The sequence below is a fragment of the Aedes albopictus genome, chromosome 2 (genome assembly GCF_035046485.1).
Source record: "Aedes albopictus strain Foshan chromosome 2, AalbF5, whole genome shotgun sequence".
In the NCBI taxonomy this organism is placed as follows: domain Eukaryota; kingdom Metazoa; phylum Arthropoda; class Insecta; order Diptera; family Culicidae; genus Aedes; species Aedes albopictus.
The window spans coordinates 438,149,158-438,170,548 of record NC_085137.1 but is presented as its reverse complement, the minus strand read 5'-3'; the positions used below and the strand labels follow the sequence as shown (position 1 = coordinate 438,170,548).

The window sequence follows — 21,391 nt, the reverse complement described above, 5'->3', positions numbered from 1 at the left end:
CCTTCGCCGTCGTCGTCAGTTAGCTCTCTATATCTGTATGTGTACATTCGGTTCGGTTTCAAGCTGCGCAGATTCGTTTGTTCGAATAATCCAATATTGTTCGTTTTGTTTTCACGATCGCACACAAACAAATAGGCCAACACAAACAAAAAACTGGTTCTGGTTTTCAAGCGTACCTTCACAAACAAGAATGGATCGACGATTGCTGCGGGGAGTCGCTAATGAATCAAAATATGGGTGAAAACAACGCGCTTCAGGAACTCAAAGGTCTCTTCGAGGATTCCCACACAGTGCTGGCGAGAATAACCCCCACAGAGAGAAACATGTTGCGTTTTCCGAGTAAGTTGATATTTTTTGGGTTCTTCGATACAGCTCATTAAAAAAAGTATATACAATAACTGTAGATTTAAAATATCAAATTTCTTAATAAAACATATTCTTTTGTGATATGTTGTAATTGGTAGTGTGCTTCTGTTGTTCTTTTTTGATGACAACTCCAAAATTGACAAGGGTGAAGATATGACAGTTCTCGGGGATACATGATTGAATGGTGGAAGTAGCACTATGATTGTGACGGCGAACAGCTCTAATATTCAAATAGCTACGCGCCTGTTTTGCACCGGACCGGTTGAGCTGACAACGGTGCTTGACAAAGAAGGACAATGTAGCTCACAAATCAATAACAAAGTTGGCAAGTGGTTGGACGAAGATCTGCAAACCTTAAGACACCTAAATATTCATATTTCTCCAAGTAATATTATTTGAATTCGACACCGGTTTGGTGAAATTGTTTATTATTCCCAGGAATTCAATCGTGAGGTATATTTTTAACAGTAAAGCAACAAACAGTCCGTTATTGTTACTATACTTTTTCTAGTTTCTCACACGTGCAGAAATAGTGAATTACTTAATCTAGCTGTACAAAAATACAGCAAAATATAAATTTTCTTTCACAATTGAACAAATAGTGTAAGTAAAAACATGTAAAATCTAATTAAAATGTGAACAAACATGCAATATATAAAATTACACTTAAAACAGTTAAAACCTAACCTAGAAGCTACCAGCTAAGAGAGGGATTCAGGTGGAGTTCAGAACTGAAGATTTGTAAGTTGATAAATATTCATGCCTTAATTGTAAACCTAATGGGAAAATATATTTCAGTTAAAGTTGCCCTGAAACTACAGCGTTTGTGGTTCCGCTTCTAGAGAATTCAGTGAGAACAATGATGAACACCTGAACGTTGGCTCATATGGATTATAGTCCTATAGGACCTATTGTCATTGAAACGAAAATTGAATCTGAATAACCAAACTAAGGTGAATCCCAGGATGAAACGCCCTGAAATTCGATTTGGTACCATCAAGGTTTCAAGGTTCAAGGTAGGTAATGAATTAACAGTTAAATTTGTTGGTGTAACTGAAATAGTAGTTTACGCAACAAGGTGCAGAATGACGATTTTTACAGCACGAATCGTACATTTATCCAACGAGGCTTGCCGAGTTGGATAATTACGACGAGTGCTGGAAAAATCGAGTTCTGCACCGAGTTGCGTACAACGTTTTTTGCAATTTCATAAATTACCCTTAAGGATAGTTTTCAACAAAACGTTTTCATCAAACTGCACACTGAAATTCATAACCATGATTAAGGAAGTCTGATCATAGCTGGTTATACTGTGCAGTTGTCACAATTTTTCAAACCTGCGTCCAGAAAGCATCAATAAGTTGATCAAAACTGAAAACAGTGCTGTAATGGTTCATTACGCAACGCAAATCAGTGCTGTAATGAACCATTACAGCACTGTTCATTTGGTGTGGGAAAGTAGGCCTGTCAGATTTGCGTGAGGTAAAATGGCCTATTACGATGAGAAGTTGCAAAAAAAATGTTACAGCTACCGGACATTTTTACCATTCATTTTATCTATCATCATCATTCGTTATTATGGCAACATCAACGGTTTTTTTATAAAATACACCAAAAATTGGTAAATTTAGTTTAACCCGTAAACACCCGGGACGATCTACGAAATGCATGGTACCTCCCTGTTGAAACCGTTTCTTAGCAGTCCCGTACTAATAACTCGAAGTTTGTAGGGATCAGCTTTAGCTGTAAAAACGTTTATTTTTACTGATTTTTCCAATTAGAATAACTTGTTACTTACAATTTATCGGTTTCTTTCCGAGTAATCTTCCTTTAGGTGATAATTTCCAATTTTAGATTAAGTAGGAATTTGCTATAATTTAGGTAACAAATTTAGATAGGAACAAATTATAGAAATATTTTAGGTAGAATAATTCAATTACAACTTACGTTTAATGCAAGAAATACAATTCAATCCTTGCTAAATTTAGTCCTTCACTTGGTACAAACGGATGTGTTTACAGACCTATTCTTTCACCATCTACTTTCTTTCTATTCAGTCAACATTTGCCATGTCATCACCTCACCTCGCTATTGACACTGACATTCATTCCGACAGTCCTATCTGCCCTATGGTAATTATTGACCATCACGCACCGGGGGGTACTCGTCGTCACACTCCCCCTTTTGCTGGTAGCCGAAAATACGTGGCTTTTTTGTATTTTTCATATATTCTACATGTATTTACTCAAATTTCATCTTTTTGCTAATCATCAATAATTTTCACTGATCCTTGACATGCAATATATTACTACTCATCATAGTCTGTTGAAGTGTTGATCCTAGAGCTATTTCAAGGCCTCCAAAGTACTCCGAAGTTTGTGTCACAAATACAACATCCTATACCAAATTTTATACACGATGAATCATCACAGAACATTGTCTACGGTACTCAAAAAGCCTCAAAGCACTCCTATAAAATTCATGGTACATGAATTGGGTGATCTAGGTCATCCAAAATACTCCGGAATTCGTTTTCTTAAGATCCACAACATCTACCATCATTTGTGTTCACTATGTTCATGAAATTTAGTCACGTTAAGTCCATTAGACTTCGCAATGCTACGAGCAACTCGTTATTGTGGTAGTTGGATATTCCGTGAAATACAAATGGCCTCCAAAACTTTTTGAAGTGTGGGTTACGATATCTACATACTGTATCATGCTTCAATCACAGAGAAACAGACGTCACTTTTTGCTCGATTCCCATCGATCACCTTTTTAACGGTTGATTCAAATATTCGGTAGTAGGTCGATTGACCACTCGCGGCGCTGGCATAGTTTTTGCTTCTGTTTGACATTTGCTCAAACATTTCTGGAGGAATTTCACAAGGATTTCCTGGAAGAATTCCTGAAGGTTTTTATTGAAAAATCCCTAAAAGTATTCCTATAGTAATTTATAAAGGAATCCCTGCCCAAATTCCTGGAGGGATTCTTGGAGGAATTTTTGACAGAAGCATTGGGACAGGTTTTGGAGAAATTCTTAACAGAGTTACTGTCGGAATTCTTGAAAGAATTTCTGGAGGAATTTCTGGACGGATTCTTGGAGAAATTCTTAACAGAAGTTTTTTTTTAAGAATAACTGAAGAAATTCTTGGATAAAAAATCCTGGAGGAATTTTGGAGAAATTTCTGGAGAAGTCTCGTTGCAGTTCCTCGGAGGAATGCCTGGAATTGTCTCAGGAGTATTTTCTTAAGGAATTTCTGAAGGTTTCCTGAAGAATCTTGGAGGTATTCATGAAGTAATTGGTGGAAGATTTTTTGGATGAATTCATGAAGGCATTTCCGGGAAGTGGATTGGAGCACCCATGCTTGAGCTGCGTACGCAACTTCCAGCGCCTATCTCCTCACTTCTCCTTGTTGGAGATCTCATCAACCCGCTTCTATTTCCACCTAGATATTGATTTTGTTTATTTGACTTCATGATTAAATCCCACGAGTCGCACGGGAAAGAATGTCCACCACGCCAGAGCCCTGCATTAACGCGGTAAGGGACAGCTTACTGTGGGGGGTGCCCAGGTACCCCACAGGCTCCGTTAAAGATCGAGCATCTTTTTCACCCCCTCGATCACTCATTCCTCAGCACGGGTCGCTTGACACCTTGAATTGGGGTTAGTAGTTCTATTCTTAGCCGGGGACTACGCGGCTGACTCGCAAGCGGGGAGGTGCGTCAGGCCCCGGGACTTTCGTCCCTGCTGCCCCGATATGCGCTACTCTTAGAGCCTCGAAGTACAATTCTGATGACTTAGCAATATTCACTTGGTGATCTAGGTCATTCAAATCATTCTGGAATAAAGACCTTCAAGCTCCACAAGCTTTACTGAATCTCTTTACTTTATCGGTGTAGCTCCTCCAAAAAATCATTTAGGAATTCTTCCAAGACTTTCGCCAAGAATCCCTCAAATAATCTTCCCAGGTATTCCTCCAATAAATCCTGGAAGAATTCTTCCAGGAATTTTTCAAGAAATTCCTCGAAAATTCATCCAGGAGTTCCTCCAAGTATTCTACCAGAAATTCCTACAAGAATCCCTCCAGGAATTTCTCCAAAAAATCCTTCGAAATTTCTCCAGATATCACTCTAAAAATTATGCCAAGAATTCCTCAAAGAATCCCTCTAGGTATTCCTCCAACAATTTCTCCAGGAATTTCTCATAGATTTCTGCTTAGAAATTCTCCAAACATTCCTCCAAGAGTTTCTCCAGGAATTCCTCCAAGAATTCCTCTATGGTTTTTTCCAAGAAGATCTCAAAGAATTTCTCTAGAAAATCCTCAAAGAATGTCTCCCGAAACCTACGGGAATTCGTGCAAAAATTCTTCCAAAAATTACTCCAGGGGTTCATCCGAGATTACTTTCAGGCATTTCTCCAGAAATTCCTCCATGAATTCGTGAATAAATTTTTCAAGGAATTTCAACAGCAATTACTTCAGGAAATCCTCCAGGAACTTCTTCAGGAATTCTTCGTAGAATTCTTCCAGGGATTTTTTGGAAAGTTTTTCGAAAATTCCTCCACAAATTATTGCATGATCACCCCTAGGCTGCTTCAGAAAACCTTTAGTAATTCCCAAAAATAAAAAAAAACTCATGACATAGCTCTAACAATTCGTCGGAGAATTTCTTCAGGGATTTCTTCAGAAATACCTCCGAAAACTGTTGAGGAATTATGCCAAAAAATACTTCCGAAATTCCTCAAGAAACTCTTTCGGGAATTACTCCAGAAATTCCTCCAGGAACTCTTTCAGGTATTCCTTAATAAATTCTTCTTGGAACTCCACCAGGAAGTCCTCCAAGAATTCATCCAGGACTTCCTCCAAGACACTGCCAAGAATTATTTCAAGAATCCCTCCAGGAATTCCTCTGAAAAATCCTTTAAGACTATTGCCAAGAATCCCTTCAGGTATTTCTCCAAGAATATATCCAAGGCAAATCCAAGGATTTTTTCAACCCCAGGGATTCCTCCGAAAATTCTTTCAGGTAATTCTCCAGGAACTGCTCCGAGACTTCTTCCCAGAATTCCTCCAAGAATTCCATCAGGAACTTTTCCAATAATTTCTCCAAAAATACGAATTAATGGAATTAATCCGGGAAATACTCCAGGTATTCCTACAAGAAATATTCCGGGAATTTCTCCAGAAAACATGCCAAAGCTTTCTCCAGGAATTCCTCCAGGATTTCCTCCGAGATTTATTCCAGGAAGTACTCCAGGAATCCCTACAAGGAATATTTCAGAAATTTTCCTGGAATTACTCCAGGAAATAAAAATTACAAACAAAAAATAACTTCGAAAATTCCTCCAGGAGTTCCTTCAGGACTTCTTCAAGTAAATCCTTCAGGAATTCCTCTAAGAATTCCCTCAGGATGTTCTTTTAAAATTCCTTCACACTACATGAAAAAAGTACTCCATGAATTCCTGCAGGATTTATACAGAAATTTCTTCAAGAAATTCTTGGACAAATTCCTGGTAGAATTCTTGTAGGAATTCTTGAAGGAATTCCAAAAAGAATTTTTCAAGGAATTTTTGAAGAAATTCCTAGAGAAAATCTTGGTGGAATTCTTAAAAGAAGTCTTGAAAGTATTCCTGAAGTAATTCCTGGCAGGAATTCTGGATTGTTGGAGGAATTCCTGGAGGAGTTCTTGGATGATTTCCTAATGGAATCCCTGGGGAATTTCCTGTAGCCATTCTGGAGAAATTTCATAAGGATTTCCTGGAAGAATTCCTGAAGGTATTTATTGAAAAATTCCTAAAAGTATTCCTAGAGTAATTTATAAAGGAAGCCCTGCCCATATTCCTGGAGGGATTCTTGGAGGAATTTTTGACAGAAGCATTGGGACAGGTTTTGGAGAAATTCTTAACAGAGTTACTGTCGGAATTCCTGAAAGAATTTCTGGAGGAATTTCTGGACGGATTCTTGGAGAAATTCTTAGCAGAAGTTTTTATAGGAATAACTGAAAAAAATCTTGGAAAAAACCCTGAAGGAATTTTGGAGAAATTTCTGGAGATAAGTCTCGTTGCAGTTCCTCGGAGAAATGCCTGGAGTTGTCCCAGGAGTATTTTCTTAAGGAATTTCTGAAGGTTTCCTGAAGAATCTTGGAGGTATTCATAAAGAAATTGGTGGAAGATTTTTTGGATGAATTCATGAAGGAATTTCTTGAAAAAACCCTTATAGGTATATGTGGAGAAATTCCTGAAGGGATTCTTGGCAGAAGTCATAGATTGACCCTTGTTAAATTCTTGGGAACGCATTCCTTTCATCCAGAGTCACTGCCGCACAGAAACAAATCCCCCTTCTCTAACCGTCAAGATAGCGTCTACGGTGGACCTCCAACTTCCGGAAGCCGTACTGATTACTCGAAAGATCATTTTCGCCCTCAGTGAACCTCAACATTCTATTGAGGATGATCTTTTCGAGCACCTTCCCGCCTTGTCAATCAAGCATATTGGTATATATGCCGAAGGGTCTCCGGGTGGTTTCCCCGCCTTTGACAATAGTACCAGGCTCTGCCTCTTCCAAGCTTCTGGGAAAACTCCCTCGTCCAGGCATTTCTGCATAGCAGACCTGACCATCTCGGGAGCCTCTGCAATAGCTACTTTTAAGGCCAGGTTCGGAACTCCGTCCGGACCTGGGGCCTTACCTACGATATATCCCCGCAAGATCAACATCGGTGACCCTCTCCTCATCGCCAGCCCCAGTTCCCGGCTGTCCTACGAAAGGAGGCCTAGGACTAGGATCATGACGCGGAAAAAGCCCTTCAATAATCCCCTCCAGAGATTGTTCTGTACAGTGATTCGAATGCATTTTTCAATTGATGGGCTGTTGACGCTTGTTTGACGTTGCACTTTCACTTTGACGCGGTACTATGGCAGCGCAGTCAGTGTGGCATTCAGCGAGGTCAACCCTGTGAAAGCTTTCCACAACAGAGCCGAGCAAGCGCGCCACGTGTGCATCCAATGAATAGCATTTCATCAAAGAATAAAAATAGAAAGAATGCCCTGTCTTGCCTTTTTCTATGTAAACGTTAAGCGACAAGACAAAGTGGCGCTCTCTAAGCATATCAAGGTGGAAGCTCTCTGTAACAGTGTTCGTGATTTGTCATCAGATAAGGTGGTGTGCGTATGTTTTGATATCCGAATACAATCAGTAACGCACACTACCGTATGAAGGTTGAACTTTCATCCGCAGATAGCGCTGCGGTAGTGTCCCCCCGAACATAAGCGGAGTGGTCATTCTTGATATTCTTATTCTTTGACTGAAGGCTTAAGGCCCCTTAGCGTTGTTGAGAGTGTACTGTTTCATTGCTCCACATCAGCGCGCCCCACGGTGCGCCACGCATAGAGAATTCATCTCCACCCAACTGCAGACCCCATCGAGCCGACGCCGTCGACTCTGACAGCGAGTCTGTTAACCGTTATTTTTCACTGCAATAACCAAGTTGACTATATTAATAAAGTTTCTATCGAAAGTATTCTCGCGGGTGTTTTTCATTTCGCGCTTCCTATCCCGATTCCCGCACGCTGTTCTCTGCTGCCGTTTGTCCACCTGCGCCATCAGGTTATGGTCCCGGCTGTGGAACGGATTATAAAGTGCGAAAAGTGAAGTGTTCCGGCCAAAAGAGCCGAAGGGCGTAAGCCAGTGATTATCCGCTCCCGGTGAACATTTTGTGGTTGGAGCGAGGACTAAACCGCGAAAGAGCGAAGAAGAAGAAAAGTGTTTCGAAAAGTGAACGATTAAAAACAAAAACAATGAGTGATGCCAAGTTCCAGATCCCAAAATTAAATGGGACAAATTGGCAAACGTGGTGTGTTCGGGTGGAAATGCTCCTCTGCCGTGAGGACCTGTGGCGTGTCATCGAGGACGACGCCCCGGACGCCGACGAAGTGGATGAGGACGAATTCGCCGAGTGGAAGGCCGCCGATCGGAAGGCGCGGGCCACGCTGGTGCTCCTGTTGGAGGACAGCCAGCTAGCGCTGGTGAAAGGCAAGTCAACCGCCAGGGGTGTATTCGAAGCGCTTCGGAATTTCCACCAGAAAACTTCCCGTTCGGTCCGTGTGAGTTTGCTGAAGAAGCTTTGCTCGACCAATCTCCCGGAGAATGGTGATCTTGAGCAGCATCTGATGACGATTGATGAGACCCTCGATCGTCTCACCGCTGCCGGAACGGACCTGGATAAGGACACGCAAATTTGCATGCTGCTCCGCAGTTTGCCCCCGTCGTTCGACAGCATCGTTTCAGCGCTCGATTCCCGATCGGACGACGACATCTCCCTGGACGTTGTGAAGGCGAAGCTGATGGATGAATACCATCGTCGGCTCGAGCGAGGGGATGTGAAGGTAAAGCCAGAGAAAGCGATGCGGTCAACGGAAACCAAGCCAAACAGTGGTAAGGAGATGCGTGTATGCCACCACTGTAAGAAGCCCGGCCATCTCCGCCGGAATTGTCGGAAGCTGCTTGCCTCCAAGGCGGGAGGTGAAGGTAACTCCAGGAATTTGCCGAAAAACGAAGGGGCCAAAGCCGCCCACAGCGACAGCCGCAGCGTAGCGTTCACTGTCGGTGAGAAGTGTTCGTCGTGGGTCATCGACAGCGGGGCGAGTGCCCACATGACCGGCGATAAGTCGTTTTTCGAGGAGCTGCGGGAATTTCCCGGCGGCTGGATCACAGTAGCGGACGGCAAGAAAGTACAAATCCAAGGTGAAGGAAGCGGAGTGCTGATGGGCGTTGATGCCGACAACAAGACGGTGCGGATCACCATGGGGGACGTCAAGTACGTGCCAGGGCTGTCCACCAGCCTGATATCCGTCGGCAAGCTGGCGCAGAAGCAGCTGACGGTGTGTTTCGACGAAACGTGTTGCCGGGTGGTTGATGCTACCGGCGATGTTGTTGCCATGGGTGGTCGGTGCGGCAGCCTGTACTACCTACGATGCGGTGAGTCTTCGTTGAAGGTGAGTGAAGGCCATCTGGTGAACTGCCAACATCAGTGGCATCGCCGGCTGGGCCACCGCGACTGGGCGGCCATCGAGCGACTCAACAAAGAGCAACTGGCAAGCGGCGTAAAGGTGAGTGACTGTAACCTTAAATTAGTATGTGAGTGCTGCTTGGAGGGCAAGTCTGCCCGTAGTCCCTTTCCTCCGGTAACAGACCGGAAGTCTTCAGCCGTCCTGGATATCGTGCACACAGACTTGTGTGGCCCGATGAAGCACACGACGCCGAGCGGCAATCGGTACGTGATGCACATTGTGGACGACTACAGCAGATTCACCGTGACGTATCTGCTACGAAACAAAAGCGATGCTGCGCAGAACCTGAAGGACTATGTTCGCTGGACCGAGAACATTTTTGGCCGCAAACCGAAGGTCATCCGTTCGGACGGTGGCGGCGAATTTGACAACGGGGAACTTCGTAGATTCTACAAGGAGGAAGGCATCAAACCGCAATTCACAACGCCCTACACGCCCCAGCAGAATGGAGTGGCAGAACGGAAGAACCGTTCCATTACCGAGATGGCCACCTGCATGCTGCTGGACGCCGAGCTCGACAAGCGTTATTGGGGCGAAGCGGTGTTGACAGCGACCTATCTCCAGAACCGTTTGCCCTCCAGGTCTGTACCCAAGACACCGCACGAGCTTTGGTGGGGCCGCAAGCCGGATTTGAGTCATCTTCGGGTGTTCGGTTCCCACGCCTACGTGCATGTTCCGGATGTCAAGCGCAGCAAAATGGACGGAAAAGCAACGAAGCTGGTGTTCGTCGGTTATTCGGTCGAGCACAAGGGTTACCGTTTTCTGGACCCGGAAACGGACCTCATCACCATTAGCCGAGACGCAAAGTTCTTGGAACTCGGAAATGGTACGTCTTCCGTCGAGATACCGATAGTTCCGCCGGATACTGGCAAGCAACCGGCGGCGGACAGCGAGATCAAGCTGATACCCTTCAAGGAGGAGGTGAAGGAGCATCCGGCCAGCGACAACTCGGAGGCCAACGACTCTTTCGAATCTGCGAATGACGAAGCTGTGGAGGACGTCCGACGATCCCGTCGGGAAACGCGCGGTAAGGCTCCGCGGCGCTTTGATGATTATGTGCTGGATTACGACGCTGGAATCGCTGCTTGTGCCATGGAAGAGCCGGCGACATTCCGTGAAGCTGTACAGAGCCCGCAATGGCGGCGAGCAATGAACGACGAAATGGAATCCCATGAGCAGTGCGGAACCTGGGAGCTCGTCCCGTTGCCACCTGGGAGAAAGACGGTAGGTTCGAAGTGGGTTTATCGTCTGAAGCGGAACGAGCATGGTGAGGTGGTGAAACATAAGGCACGAATAGTCGCCCAGGGGTTCTCTCAACGCCCTGGAGTTGACTTTGAGCAGACGTTTGCTCCGGTTACGTGCCATGCTACCCTGCGTACGTTCCTGACTGTAGCGGCGAAGAGAAGGTTGATTGTCCAGCACTTCGACGTTAAAACCGCTTATCTCTACGGATCGCTTGAAGAGGAAGTATACATGCGCCAGCCTATTGGATACGAAGCAAAGGGAAAGGAGGAGCTGGTGTGCCGGCTCAGGCGCAGCATATACGGCCTGCGGCAGTCGGCAAGATGCTGGCACCGTAAGTTGAAGGAAACCCTGACGAAGTACGGATTCAAGCCGGTAGAATCGGACCCGTGTCTCTACATTAAGCAAACAGCAACGGCTACGATCTTCCTGTTGGTCTACGTTGATGACCTGCTCATCGCATCATCCGAAGAGGCAGAGATTGCGAAGCTGTTCCAGAGTCTGCAGCAGGAGTTCCAGATGACTCGCCTGGGTCAAGTGCGCCATTTCCTTGGCCTGGAAGTAGAGCACAACGATGGTCGGTACACGATACGTCTCGGAACCTATATCGACAACTTGATCAAGAAGCACGGCATGGCGGATGCGAAGACAGCGAGATCCCCGATGGACGTCGGCTACCTAAAGGCCGAGGATATGAGCCAGCCTTTGGAGGATGTGACGAAATACCGGAGCCTAGTAGGAGCGCTTCTCTACCTAGGTGTTGTGGCTAGACCGGATATCGTGGCGAGTACGGCGATTCTGAGGCGGAAATTCTGTTCGCCCACTGAGAAAGATTGGAGCGCAGCAAAGCGATTGTTGCGTTACCTGAAGGGGACTCGAGACTACAGCGTACAGTTAGGAGGAGATTCGAAGGAGAACCTGATCGGTTACTCCGATTCCGATTGGGCAGGAGATACTGGCACCAGAAGATCGACTTCGGGTTTCGTGTTCCTGTTCGCCGGTGGAACCATTTCTTGGGCGAGCAGACGGCACTCCAGCGTCACCCTCTCGACCATGGAGGCTGAGTACGTGGCGCTCAGCGAGGCCTGCCAAGAGGCCATCTGGCTGAGGCAGCTGCTTCGTGAGTTCGGCGAGGGACAAGTGAAGCCTACAACAATCATGGAGGATAACCAGTCCTGTCTAACGTTCGTGGAAAGCGAGAGGCAGAGCCGTCGGTCAAAGCACATTGACACGAAGCAGCGGTTCGTGTACGAGCTGTGCGTTGCGAAGGAGATAGCCCTACAGTACTGCCCAACTGAGGAGATGCTGGCGGACGTGTTCACAAAGCCGCTGGGTCCATTGAAGCATAAGAGGTGTTGCGAGCTGCTGCGATTGGGAGACCCCCAGTGAAGCATTTCCACAGTAAGGAGGAGTGTTGAGAGTGTACTGTTGCATTGCTCCACATCAGCGCGCCCCACGGTGCGCCACGCATAGAGAATTCATCTCCACCCAACTGCAGACCCCATCGAGCCGACGCCGTCGACTCTGACAGCGAGTCTGTTAACCGTTATTTTTCACTGCAATAACCAAGTTGACTATCGTCGCGTATAAACGTGTTTTCTATCGCTATTAATAAAGTTTCTATCGAAAGTATTCTCGCGGGTGTTTTTCATTTCGCGCTTCCTATCCCGATTCCCGCACGCTGTTCTCTGCTGCCGTTTGTCCACCTGCGCCATCAAGCGTGTCAGCTCAAATTTTGCTCTTCTTATTTGATTCTTATTCCAAACAGTCATCAAGCACGATAGTAGTTGTGTAGCCATTCTATACCAATTCCATAAACAAACAAACACAAATAGCACCTCTTTGTCTCGGTGCCTCCAATTAGAGTGACTGGAAGGGAGAGTGGCGTCAATGTCAAAATTGGAACAGCGATGATCTGTCAAATCCATACAAATTCCCGTTCCAAACGAGCAGGAGACCTGTCAAAATTGGAACATGACGCCACTCTCCCTTCCAGTCACTCTACCTCCAATGTAAACATTTCGAGAATATGAATCATTTGAAAGCAACTCACGCAGTAAACTACTCTACTTCAATGAATAACAAGGAAACATATCCAAATGTCACGAAAAATGTTAGATGTTTTATGTAACAAGCTAGAAATGATCGAATTATTTTAGTACGCTCTCCCACTGTTTGTTTGCAGCAACAGCAGTGCTGGCGGACCGCTTGGCGAAGATTTCGTAAATTATAATGCTTTGCTTATTTCACTAACAATTGTGGTAAAAAAGTTAAAAAATAATCACCCCACAAATTATTTTTGATTTTATGACGCATAACCAATGTGTTTGGCTGGATTTTTTTTAATAAATTTCGATTAATTTCATTGATGCTTTGGCCAGCAGGATCGACATCACTGCGTGCAATGATCGATGATTGTGCGCGCCAAAAGACATCAACGCGCTGCCGCCGTCGTCGTTGGTACTGCGGTGGGTGGTAAACAGCGCCAACCACATTTTTAGTGCGGTCGAAACAAATCGTTAAAAATTTTTACTTTCGAGTGAAATAATGCTTAGTAATCGTGATTACTTGGAAAGAGGCTTGTATTTGAAGTAGTGTGAATGCAATTTTATGCCGAATATCTCGCGTGAAATTGATTATTTTATAGAATAAGATAAGTGTCGATTTTTTACAAATATGTATTGGTGCAATGTTGTGTAAAGTTGATTTCGGTCAATGATTTTGAAGAAGCCATTTTGCGATGACACGCTAAGGGCCTTAACACCATCGCATGCATGTCGAGATGAGTGAAACGATAAGCTCAACCGAGGGCAGTTCGGTGCAAGACCACCGTGAAAATATTTAAGTCCTTTTCTAATGTTCGTGCGGAAATTAATCAGCTGTGGTATTCGTGATTTTCAGTGCGCTGGGTACCCTATCAAACAACAACAAGAGATGCTAGGCGTATTCGTTTGTAAACATACCAAAATTAAATTTTGCAAAGCGTTGACCAAAAAGTTAACTAATTTAAAACTTTTATACAAAATTTAGGTTGTGATCAGTTGTTATAAAATGACGGACCAAATTGAGGAACTGGAAAGCTCCGAGCTGGGCACCAAAGACTACTGGGAGGCGAGTTACGAAACGGAAATACGCAACTACCGGGACCACGGCGATGTAGGCGAAGTGTGGTTCGACGAGGACAGTCAGCTGCGAATAATCCGCTGGATTGAGCGGCAGGAGGATCGGGTTCAGCAGGACGACTCCATTATAGACTTGGGTAACTTGTTGATTGATGATTCTCTGTATAACTATTAACGTTGTAAATTCTTCAGGATGTGGTAACGGTATGATGCTGATAGAACTGGCCCGCGAAGGATATTCCAATCTAACGGGTGTGGATTATTCACCGAAAGCGATAGAACTGGCTGAATCGATAGCCAAAGATCAGGAGCTGGACATCAGCTATAAGGTTGTGGATCTTCTAAACGAGTCCGATGTGACGGCCTTGGGCAAGTTCAAAATCGTACACGATAAGGGGACCTACGATGCGGTCAGTCTTCATCCGGACAACGCCAAGCAGATGAGGGAAACTTACATCAAAAGCGTGGCGCAGATTTTGCAAGATGATGGACTATTTGTTCTTACTTCATGTAACTGGACCCAAAAGGAACTGGTGAACAGTTTTGGAGAAGTATTCGATTTGCATGTGGTCATTCCGACTCCGTCGTTTAAGTTTGGTGGCGCCGTGGGGAATGTTGTTACTTCTGTTGTTTTTGTTAAGAAATCTACTAAATAGAAAGTTTTATCACATTTTGCATTTAGTTTTCGTTTATCACGGTCTTAAATCTTTGCATTTCCTAGAGCTTTTTCACCCTTTTTAAAATAAATAATTAAAATTTACTGATCAATTTCGTAACTAGACCCAGACCCACTCAGTAATAAGTAAGTATTTTTATGGGTGTAGCGGCGTTTTCTAAATTAGCCTAAATGTAGACTTGCGGTGATGCATACACCCAAAAAGATTTCTACTCAGTGAACACAGACCGAGAAAAAAAAAATAGGGTACTAAGTTCACGGTGTAGGTTATGCGTTGGCATGGCATTGCGTGCGTGCGTGAAATAACGGAAATAACCGAAGAAGGGAACCGGACTAGGAATGAAACATTTCGTGTGAATGAAACCGAAACTAGGAAAAATACTTTAACAATAAATAAGAATATCAAGAATGACCACTCCGCTTATGTTCGGGGGGACATTACCGCAGCGCTATCTGCGGATGAAAGTTCAACCTTCATACGGTAGTGTGCGTTACTGATTGTATTCGGATATCAAAACATAGCACACCACCTTCTCTGATGACAAATCACGAACACTGTTACAGACCCGCATAGAAAAATACAATTCATGGTGTAATGGAATTACGAAAGACGCGTGTTTACTCTTCCATGTTCTTTATTTCACTAACTCCATTTAGAGCAACCCCACCTGTCATTGTGATACAGTTACTATTCGATATAACATCTCCTTCCTTTCTCCAAATGAAATCGAAAATAGAAATCAAAAGTTATCCGAGAACATATGCATAACTCTAAGATACAGTTACATTAGTTTAGTTCAACCTGATCATATACAGTTACATTAGTTTAGTTCAACCTGATAATCAAGGAATTTCTTCGGGAGTCTTATTTCTCGCATTGGGCGCCTTGTAGATTGTTCTTCCACTCTCTCTGGGAATGGAAGGGTTGAAGCCAGCCTCCTGTCACGCGGCCATGTTTTTGAGGTCAGCATCAAAATCCAGGAACGATTATTGAGCTTCTCGAGAATTGTTAGCATTTCGACAAGTTTTTCTTCGACCTCTAGGTTGCGCGCCAGGGTATAATGTGTGTTGGGCACTTTGCGACGATTAACTCAAATCCGCATACCAGCGCACAATTTGCGCGCCGATTGCCTATGCGCCAAGTTTTTCACTAGCCAAATCACTATTAATCAGTGGTTTAATGAAGTAGAAGCGTTGTTACCGTCAATAATATCTTTGCTGTACATTATTTTCAGACATATGGAAGTTCAATGTTTTAGACAAAAAAAGGATCCGAACCCTAAGAGAGATAGAGCTCTTGGCGCGAACCATTTTGACACTTGTTTGTTTACCTTTTGTATGGCGCACGGCCCGGCGCATGGGCTGTCGGCGCACGAGTTGTTGGCCGGTATGTGGATTTCAGAAAAGATTCGCAATATTGACTGTGGCTGAATCATATCAATAACAATTATAAATTTTGTAGAAACTTTATTTCCGTGACGAAGACGAGCTGATACTATTACGACTTCATTTTTAAATGAATAATAATTAATGATTTAATCATGTTTTGCTTAAACTAACGATTTTAAAAGGTGAAAACAAAATTGGTTGTGAAAAAAAGTTTCGCCACTTTTGATTTTTGCTCTTGGAATTATGTTTGTTTACAAACTTTGCGCTGTCATGGGGAACCAAGCCGCCGAGCCGCCGCTATTGTGTTCAACGAGGCGGCTGGAAGTGGGAACCAGAGATGTTGGCTCGTTATTTTCCTGTGGGGCAGTATTGCGGTGACAGCAGGCTGGTTGAAGCAGATTGCTGCTCCTGACCGTTGTCAAGTGTTGAGTCGTTGCTTTCGGGAACCTCGCTAACATCAGCCGCTGGCTGGCGGTTCGTCGTTGCAGTGGGTTCTACCGGTTTCAGGTGCGAACAGTTTCTTCGAAGTATAGTTCCCGTCTCCGTTTGCACGACGAAACTATTTCCATTTCTCCCCAAAACTACCGCTGGATTTGGGTTGAAGTTCGGTGCCAACTTGTTTTCGCGGTGCTGGTTTTTCAACAAGACTTCATCGCCGATCTGAATAGCTGTTTCTCTGGCGTTAACTCTCGCATCACGGTATACCTTTCCATTGTATTTGTGCATCCAATCTCTTTCTCTGACTTCTTCTTCGACTAATTCCTCTCCTTCGACGTGTGGAAATCTATCCCTAAACCTTCTACCAAACATAAGCTCTGCGGGGGAGACTCCAGTCATAGTGTGTGGAGTCACAGTATACATGTAGAGATATTCTTGCAAATCCTTAATCATATCTCCTCCTCGCATTTGAGAGATCTTTAACACCTTCAATATAGAGCGGTTTTGCCGCTCAACCTCTCCATTTGCAGCTGGCCAATACGGTGTTGTATGGATTAGTTTGATGCCATTATCCACGCAGTAATCTCTAAACTCCTGGCTGCAGAAATTTGCCGCGTTATCCGTTTTCAGAACGTCTGGCAGTCCCAGGCGAGTGAATATTTGTTCTAGACGTTGGATTACGGCCGCTGATGTTGTTTTAGTCATAACCTCGACCACACAGTATCTGCTAAAATAATCGACCAATACGAAAACAAACTTACCGTTTGGTAACGGTCCGAGGAAGTCGGCACACAGATGACTCCATGCTTTAGTTGGCATTTCTCGAATCTTCAACGGTTCTGGATTAGTTTCTCGTCCAACTGCTTGACATTCTCGACACTTTCTGCATCGCTGCTCTACTTCCGCGTCGATTCCAGGCCACCAAAGCGCAGCCCGCAGCCTCCTCTTCATTTTACTGCTTCCTGGATGTCCCGTATGCGCCAAATCCAAAATCCTTTTCCGTAATCCGATTGGAACAACAATTTTGTTATTCCGCAGAACTACATGGCCCACCGCGCACAGTTCCCCTTGGAATGGCTGATAGCGTTTGAGATCTTTGTTCCACTCGTTGCTTCTGATAGCGCTGTGAATTCTTTTAAACTCCTCATCCGTCTCTGAGCACTGAATTAGTTCTGACATAGTAACTGCCGACGGCAGAGTACTCTCGATTATTGCACACAAGTCCTGCTCACAATCCTTATCGAAGCTGCTTCCTTTTCCTGTTTGAGCCAGCCGTGACAGCGGGTCGGCAATGTTCTTCTTCCCTGGCACATGTTGTAGATTGAACCGGTATCCTTGTAGTTGCAGTACCCATCGTTGTTGACGAGCATTTGGAGCTGAATCGGTGCTGAAAATTCTCAACAATGACTTGTGGTCAGTCAGGACTGTGAAGAACTTCCCACGCAGATACATGTCGAAACGATGAACGCCCCAAAATATAGCCATAGCTTCCTTGTCTAGTGCCGAGTATTTGCGCTCTGTTGCGGACAGGCTTTTGCTAGCGTAGCTTATAATTCGGAATTGTCCTCGGTCCTTCTGTAGGAGAACTGCTCCCAGCCCTGTCGCACTAGCATCTACAATCAACACCGTCTCACTCTCCGGGTTATAGTATCCCAAATTGTGAGGGTTGGATAGAGCATTCTTCACAGCATCAAACGATTCTTGAGCGTCCGCAGTCCAGCGAAACCGTACGCCCTTCTTGACCAGGTCTCGCAACGGGGTACTTAAAGAAGCCAGGTTTGGTATGAACTTACCTACGTAATTGGCAAGGCCCAGGAAGCTTCTTACTTCCTCCGATGATTCCGGTCGTCGAAAGGATTGGATAGTTGCTACCTTCTCCTGTGCAGGTAGAATGCCATTCTCCCGCAACTCATGACCCATGAACGTTACCGAAGAACATCCAAATTGGCTTTTAGTTTTGTTGATGGTGAGTCCGTGTTCGTGAAGCCGTTTCAGCAACGCAGCCAATCGTTTGTCGTGTTCCGCTTTGTTTCGCCCAAACACCAGAACATCATCGATGAAATGCCTGATTCCTTCCAAACCCTTCAGGATACGTTCTAACTCTCGCTGGAATATCTCGGCAGAACAGTTCATGCCGAACATCAGGCGTTTAAATCGATAATAGGCGTTGGGGGTCACGAAGGTAGTGATATCCCGAGAATCAGGATGTAGTTCCAGTTGATGGAAAGCTTGATTTAAGTCCACCTTTGAAAATACCTTAGGGTTCATTCACAAATGTCATAACGCAAAAATTGGCCTTTTTGACACCCACCCACCCCTTCGTAACATTGTTTATATGGGAAAAATTTTTTGTTCGAGCTGTAACACCATGAAGTACACCCACCCACCCCCTCCAGCGTTATGACATTTGTGAACAAGCCCTTACAACCGTCTAGATGGGGCATGATCTCCTCAAAAGTGGGCAGGGGGTGTCTTTGGGGGATGATGGCAGTATTCGCTTTCCGCATATCCACGCACAGTCTAACTCGTTTCCCTCCATCCTTTGGTGTTACAACAAGAGGCGAAGCCCATGTGATCTTGGGTGGCGCTGGTTCAATGATATCCAAATCAAGTAGCTTTTTCAGCTCGGCCTCTACCGTTTGTTGTAGCGGAATCGGTAAGCGCCGACAGGGCTGTTGAACTGGATGTACTTCCGAGTCAATGTTGATAGTTACGAGGACGTCCTTTGCCTTACCGATTTCAGTTCGCTCATCTAGTCGAGTTTCCTGGTTAATCTGCATCACCTTTGACTTGATCTGTAGCACGCCCAAATCGATCGAAGTAGTTTTTCCCAAGAGGTTGGCTCCTTGACCTTCTACCACGTAGATTTCTCGATGAACTGTACACTGAAAAAAGGAACATGGTAATCTGCACCATTCCATAGGGTCAAAATAAAACATCTTTACTACTTGATTTTGGTAGACCATGTATTGTTATTGAAACAACCATCATCATAGCCAAATTTACTATGCTTTGACAGAAATGACGCATATAGTAAAAATTACCATGTAATGATAAGAATGAGAAATATGTTGTTTTAAAATCAATATTTACAATGCGGTTCGCCTCTACCATTGTATAGTAGAATTTACCATAGAAATACGATAGTTGTAACTATGCAGGCATGGTAATTTTTAACATGTATTCGTGGTGCATTCTATTCAACTGAAAGATAATGGCGATACTAGAACGCATTTTGCTCCTCTCATTGCTACACACACTGTACAGTAAATACAACAGTACTGCAGCTGGGAGAAAAGGGCAAAATGCGCTTTAGTACCGGCAATATTAAAGGTAAAAGAACCAACATTTCCAGAGTGCCATTTGAATAAATGTATTGCGTTCCACATTCACAGCATTTACGTCCTATTCAAATCGCCCTCCATAATTGTTTATTTTTTTATGAAATCGATTTATCTTATATAATTTGCCTAAAATGTTGTATAAAATATCTCTTTAATCTTAGGGTAGAAGCTTCAGTTTTGGCCAGTCAGGTATTTTGGCCATAGTACTTTATTCAGCCTGTTGCTATCCAAATCGGAAATAATTTATTTTTTACGAGTAGATCCTAATATAAAATGATGATTACAGCTGTGAAAACCATTATTATTATTAGCTTTATTAGGGAGATTTTCAGCCCGAGGCTGGTTCATCACCACGTGAAAACCATGGATTTTGATTAAAAAAGATAGAAAAAAATAATTTTCCCTAAAAAATTAGCTCTCATATATCTATTTTGGCCAGGGTGCTTCTATTTTGGCCACTCCCATACGAAATACACGTGATTGGCCAAAATAGAAATCAAATATGAGAATATTGTTAAAACTAATGCCGTGCTTCTATTTTGGCCAGTCCCACTTTTAATGCAGAAATCAAGTATTAGCTTGATTTCTGCATTTTTCCTTCAAAATATAGATTGAAACCTTGCATTTGACACATTGGTTGTGCACATAAACTTATTAGCTATTTTTATAAAAAATAATTCCCTTAGACTGGCCAAAACCGGTGCTCGCACCCTATTGATTGTTCTTCTATGCGATACAAATGGATAGGCGGTCCATTAAATTGGTTAGTGTTAATATCAGCATAAACACCTTGTGGTAACTCTACTTCAAAAGAAACGTAATTTTCTATGTGGCCTTTTAATAACCCATCTCGACATGCTTTATAAACAATAGATCATTCCAGAAGGGAGGGGGGGTGGTGTTGGGTTTGATTGTGACACAAGTTTTGCGGCCCATTAGCATATCAATACCTAAATTGTCATTGTCTATAAAAACTAAATGAACCTTCACACAAGCACTATAAATCTAATGAAGTAGCTTCTAGGTCCAATTTTGTCATATCACGCTTTTACAAACCCGACTATTGAAGTTATGTGTACCGGAGTGACCGGCCATCGCATCGTTCATTTGTGTCTGATCCGAGTAGAGAAAATATGGCATTATAATTTTATCTGCACATTGTTCTTTAACCGATTTCCGAAGGGAAGTATATACAACATTACATGATTTTGTTTGTAATTCTATAGTCATGTATTCATGTTTTAGACGATTTTATTATACACTCCAGGGTTTTCGAAAAACGATTTGATTTGATATTTGATTGGCATAAGGCATCTATTTGACCTAACTTGTATTTCGTTTTCTTCCTACTGGACTATATAAAAATTGGCATTTGGTCCTATTTCGCGCGTTGCGGATTTAAATTTATGTTCTGTTGCAAAGAAACTGAAAAAGTCGTTCAAATCATTTATCAGTTTTTGTGTATGTTTCTAGATATGTTTGTTTTGAGGTGCAGTAGTAAAATGCTGAACGCTTGAAGTACTGGTTCAATGATGTCATCTGTAATGATTTTCTGTGATCGTCTTACTTTATAAGCTTAATGGAAAATTTAAAACGTTTTCTCTTAGCCTAGCTTTTAAACTTAAAATAACTTGTTCGCCCATACTCTGGTTCTCTATATATCCCTTTTCCGAATCCGATGCAACGATGTTCGGCAGTCCATCATCCTCCATTTCAAGGGTCTGGCTGAGTGGAATTCTGGTGGATT

The 21,391-nt window shown here is 43.6% G+C and overlaps 2 protein-coding genes across 7 annotated transcripts in view; both read left to right on the top strand.

Annotated features, from left to right (window-relative positions):
- Positions 1–21,391, top strand: part of LOC109416474 (protein FAM133A) — a 560,257-nt gene that overhangs the window by 436,925 nt on the left and 101,941 nt on the right. The window lies entirely within an intron of this gene.
- LOC109402569 (EEF1A lysine methyltransferase 2) lies at positions 646–14,467 on the top strand. 3 transcript variants are annotated; one of them, XM_062853733.1, is made up of 6 exons: positions 646–819; positions 878–969; positions 1,042–1,107; positions 1,165–1,382; positions 13,706–13,934; positions 13,990–14,467. In XM_062853733.1, exons 4-6 carry the CDS (start codon positions 1,332–1,334, stop codon positions 14,451–14,453), a joined length of 744 nt encoding a protein of 247 aa, XP_062709717.1. In that variant the 5' UTR covers positions 646–819; positions 878–969; positions 1,042–1,107; positions 1,165–1,331; the 3' UTR covers positions 14,454–14,467. The 3 variants fall into 3 exon arrangements, with proteins under 3 accessions (XP_062709717.1, XP_062709718.1, XP_029725684.1); XM_062853734.1 differs by having other exon boundaries at positions 878–1,107; XM_029869824.2 differs by lacking the exons at positions 646–819; positions 878–969; positions 1,042–1,107; positions 1,165–1,382 and adding an exon at positions 13,518–13,628.

Excerpts from the sequence above, each read along its gene's own strand:
- LOC109402569 (XM_062853733.1), top strand. The coding sequence starts at position 1,332 with ATGAAACGCCCTGAAATTCGATTTGGTACCATCAAGGTTTCAAGGTTC. Across the intron at positions 1,383-13,705 it reads TCAAGGTTTCAAGGTTCAAG|GTTGTGATCAGTTGTTATAA; the intron begins GTAGGTAATGAA and ends TACAAAATTTAG. Across the intron at positions 13,935-13,989 it reads CGACTCCATTATAGACTTGG|GATGTGGTAACGGTATGATG; the intron begins GTAACTTGTTGA and ends TAAATTCTTCAG.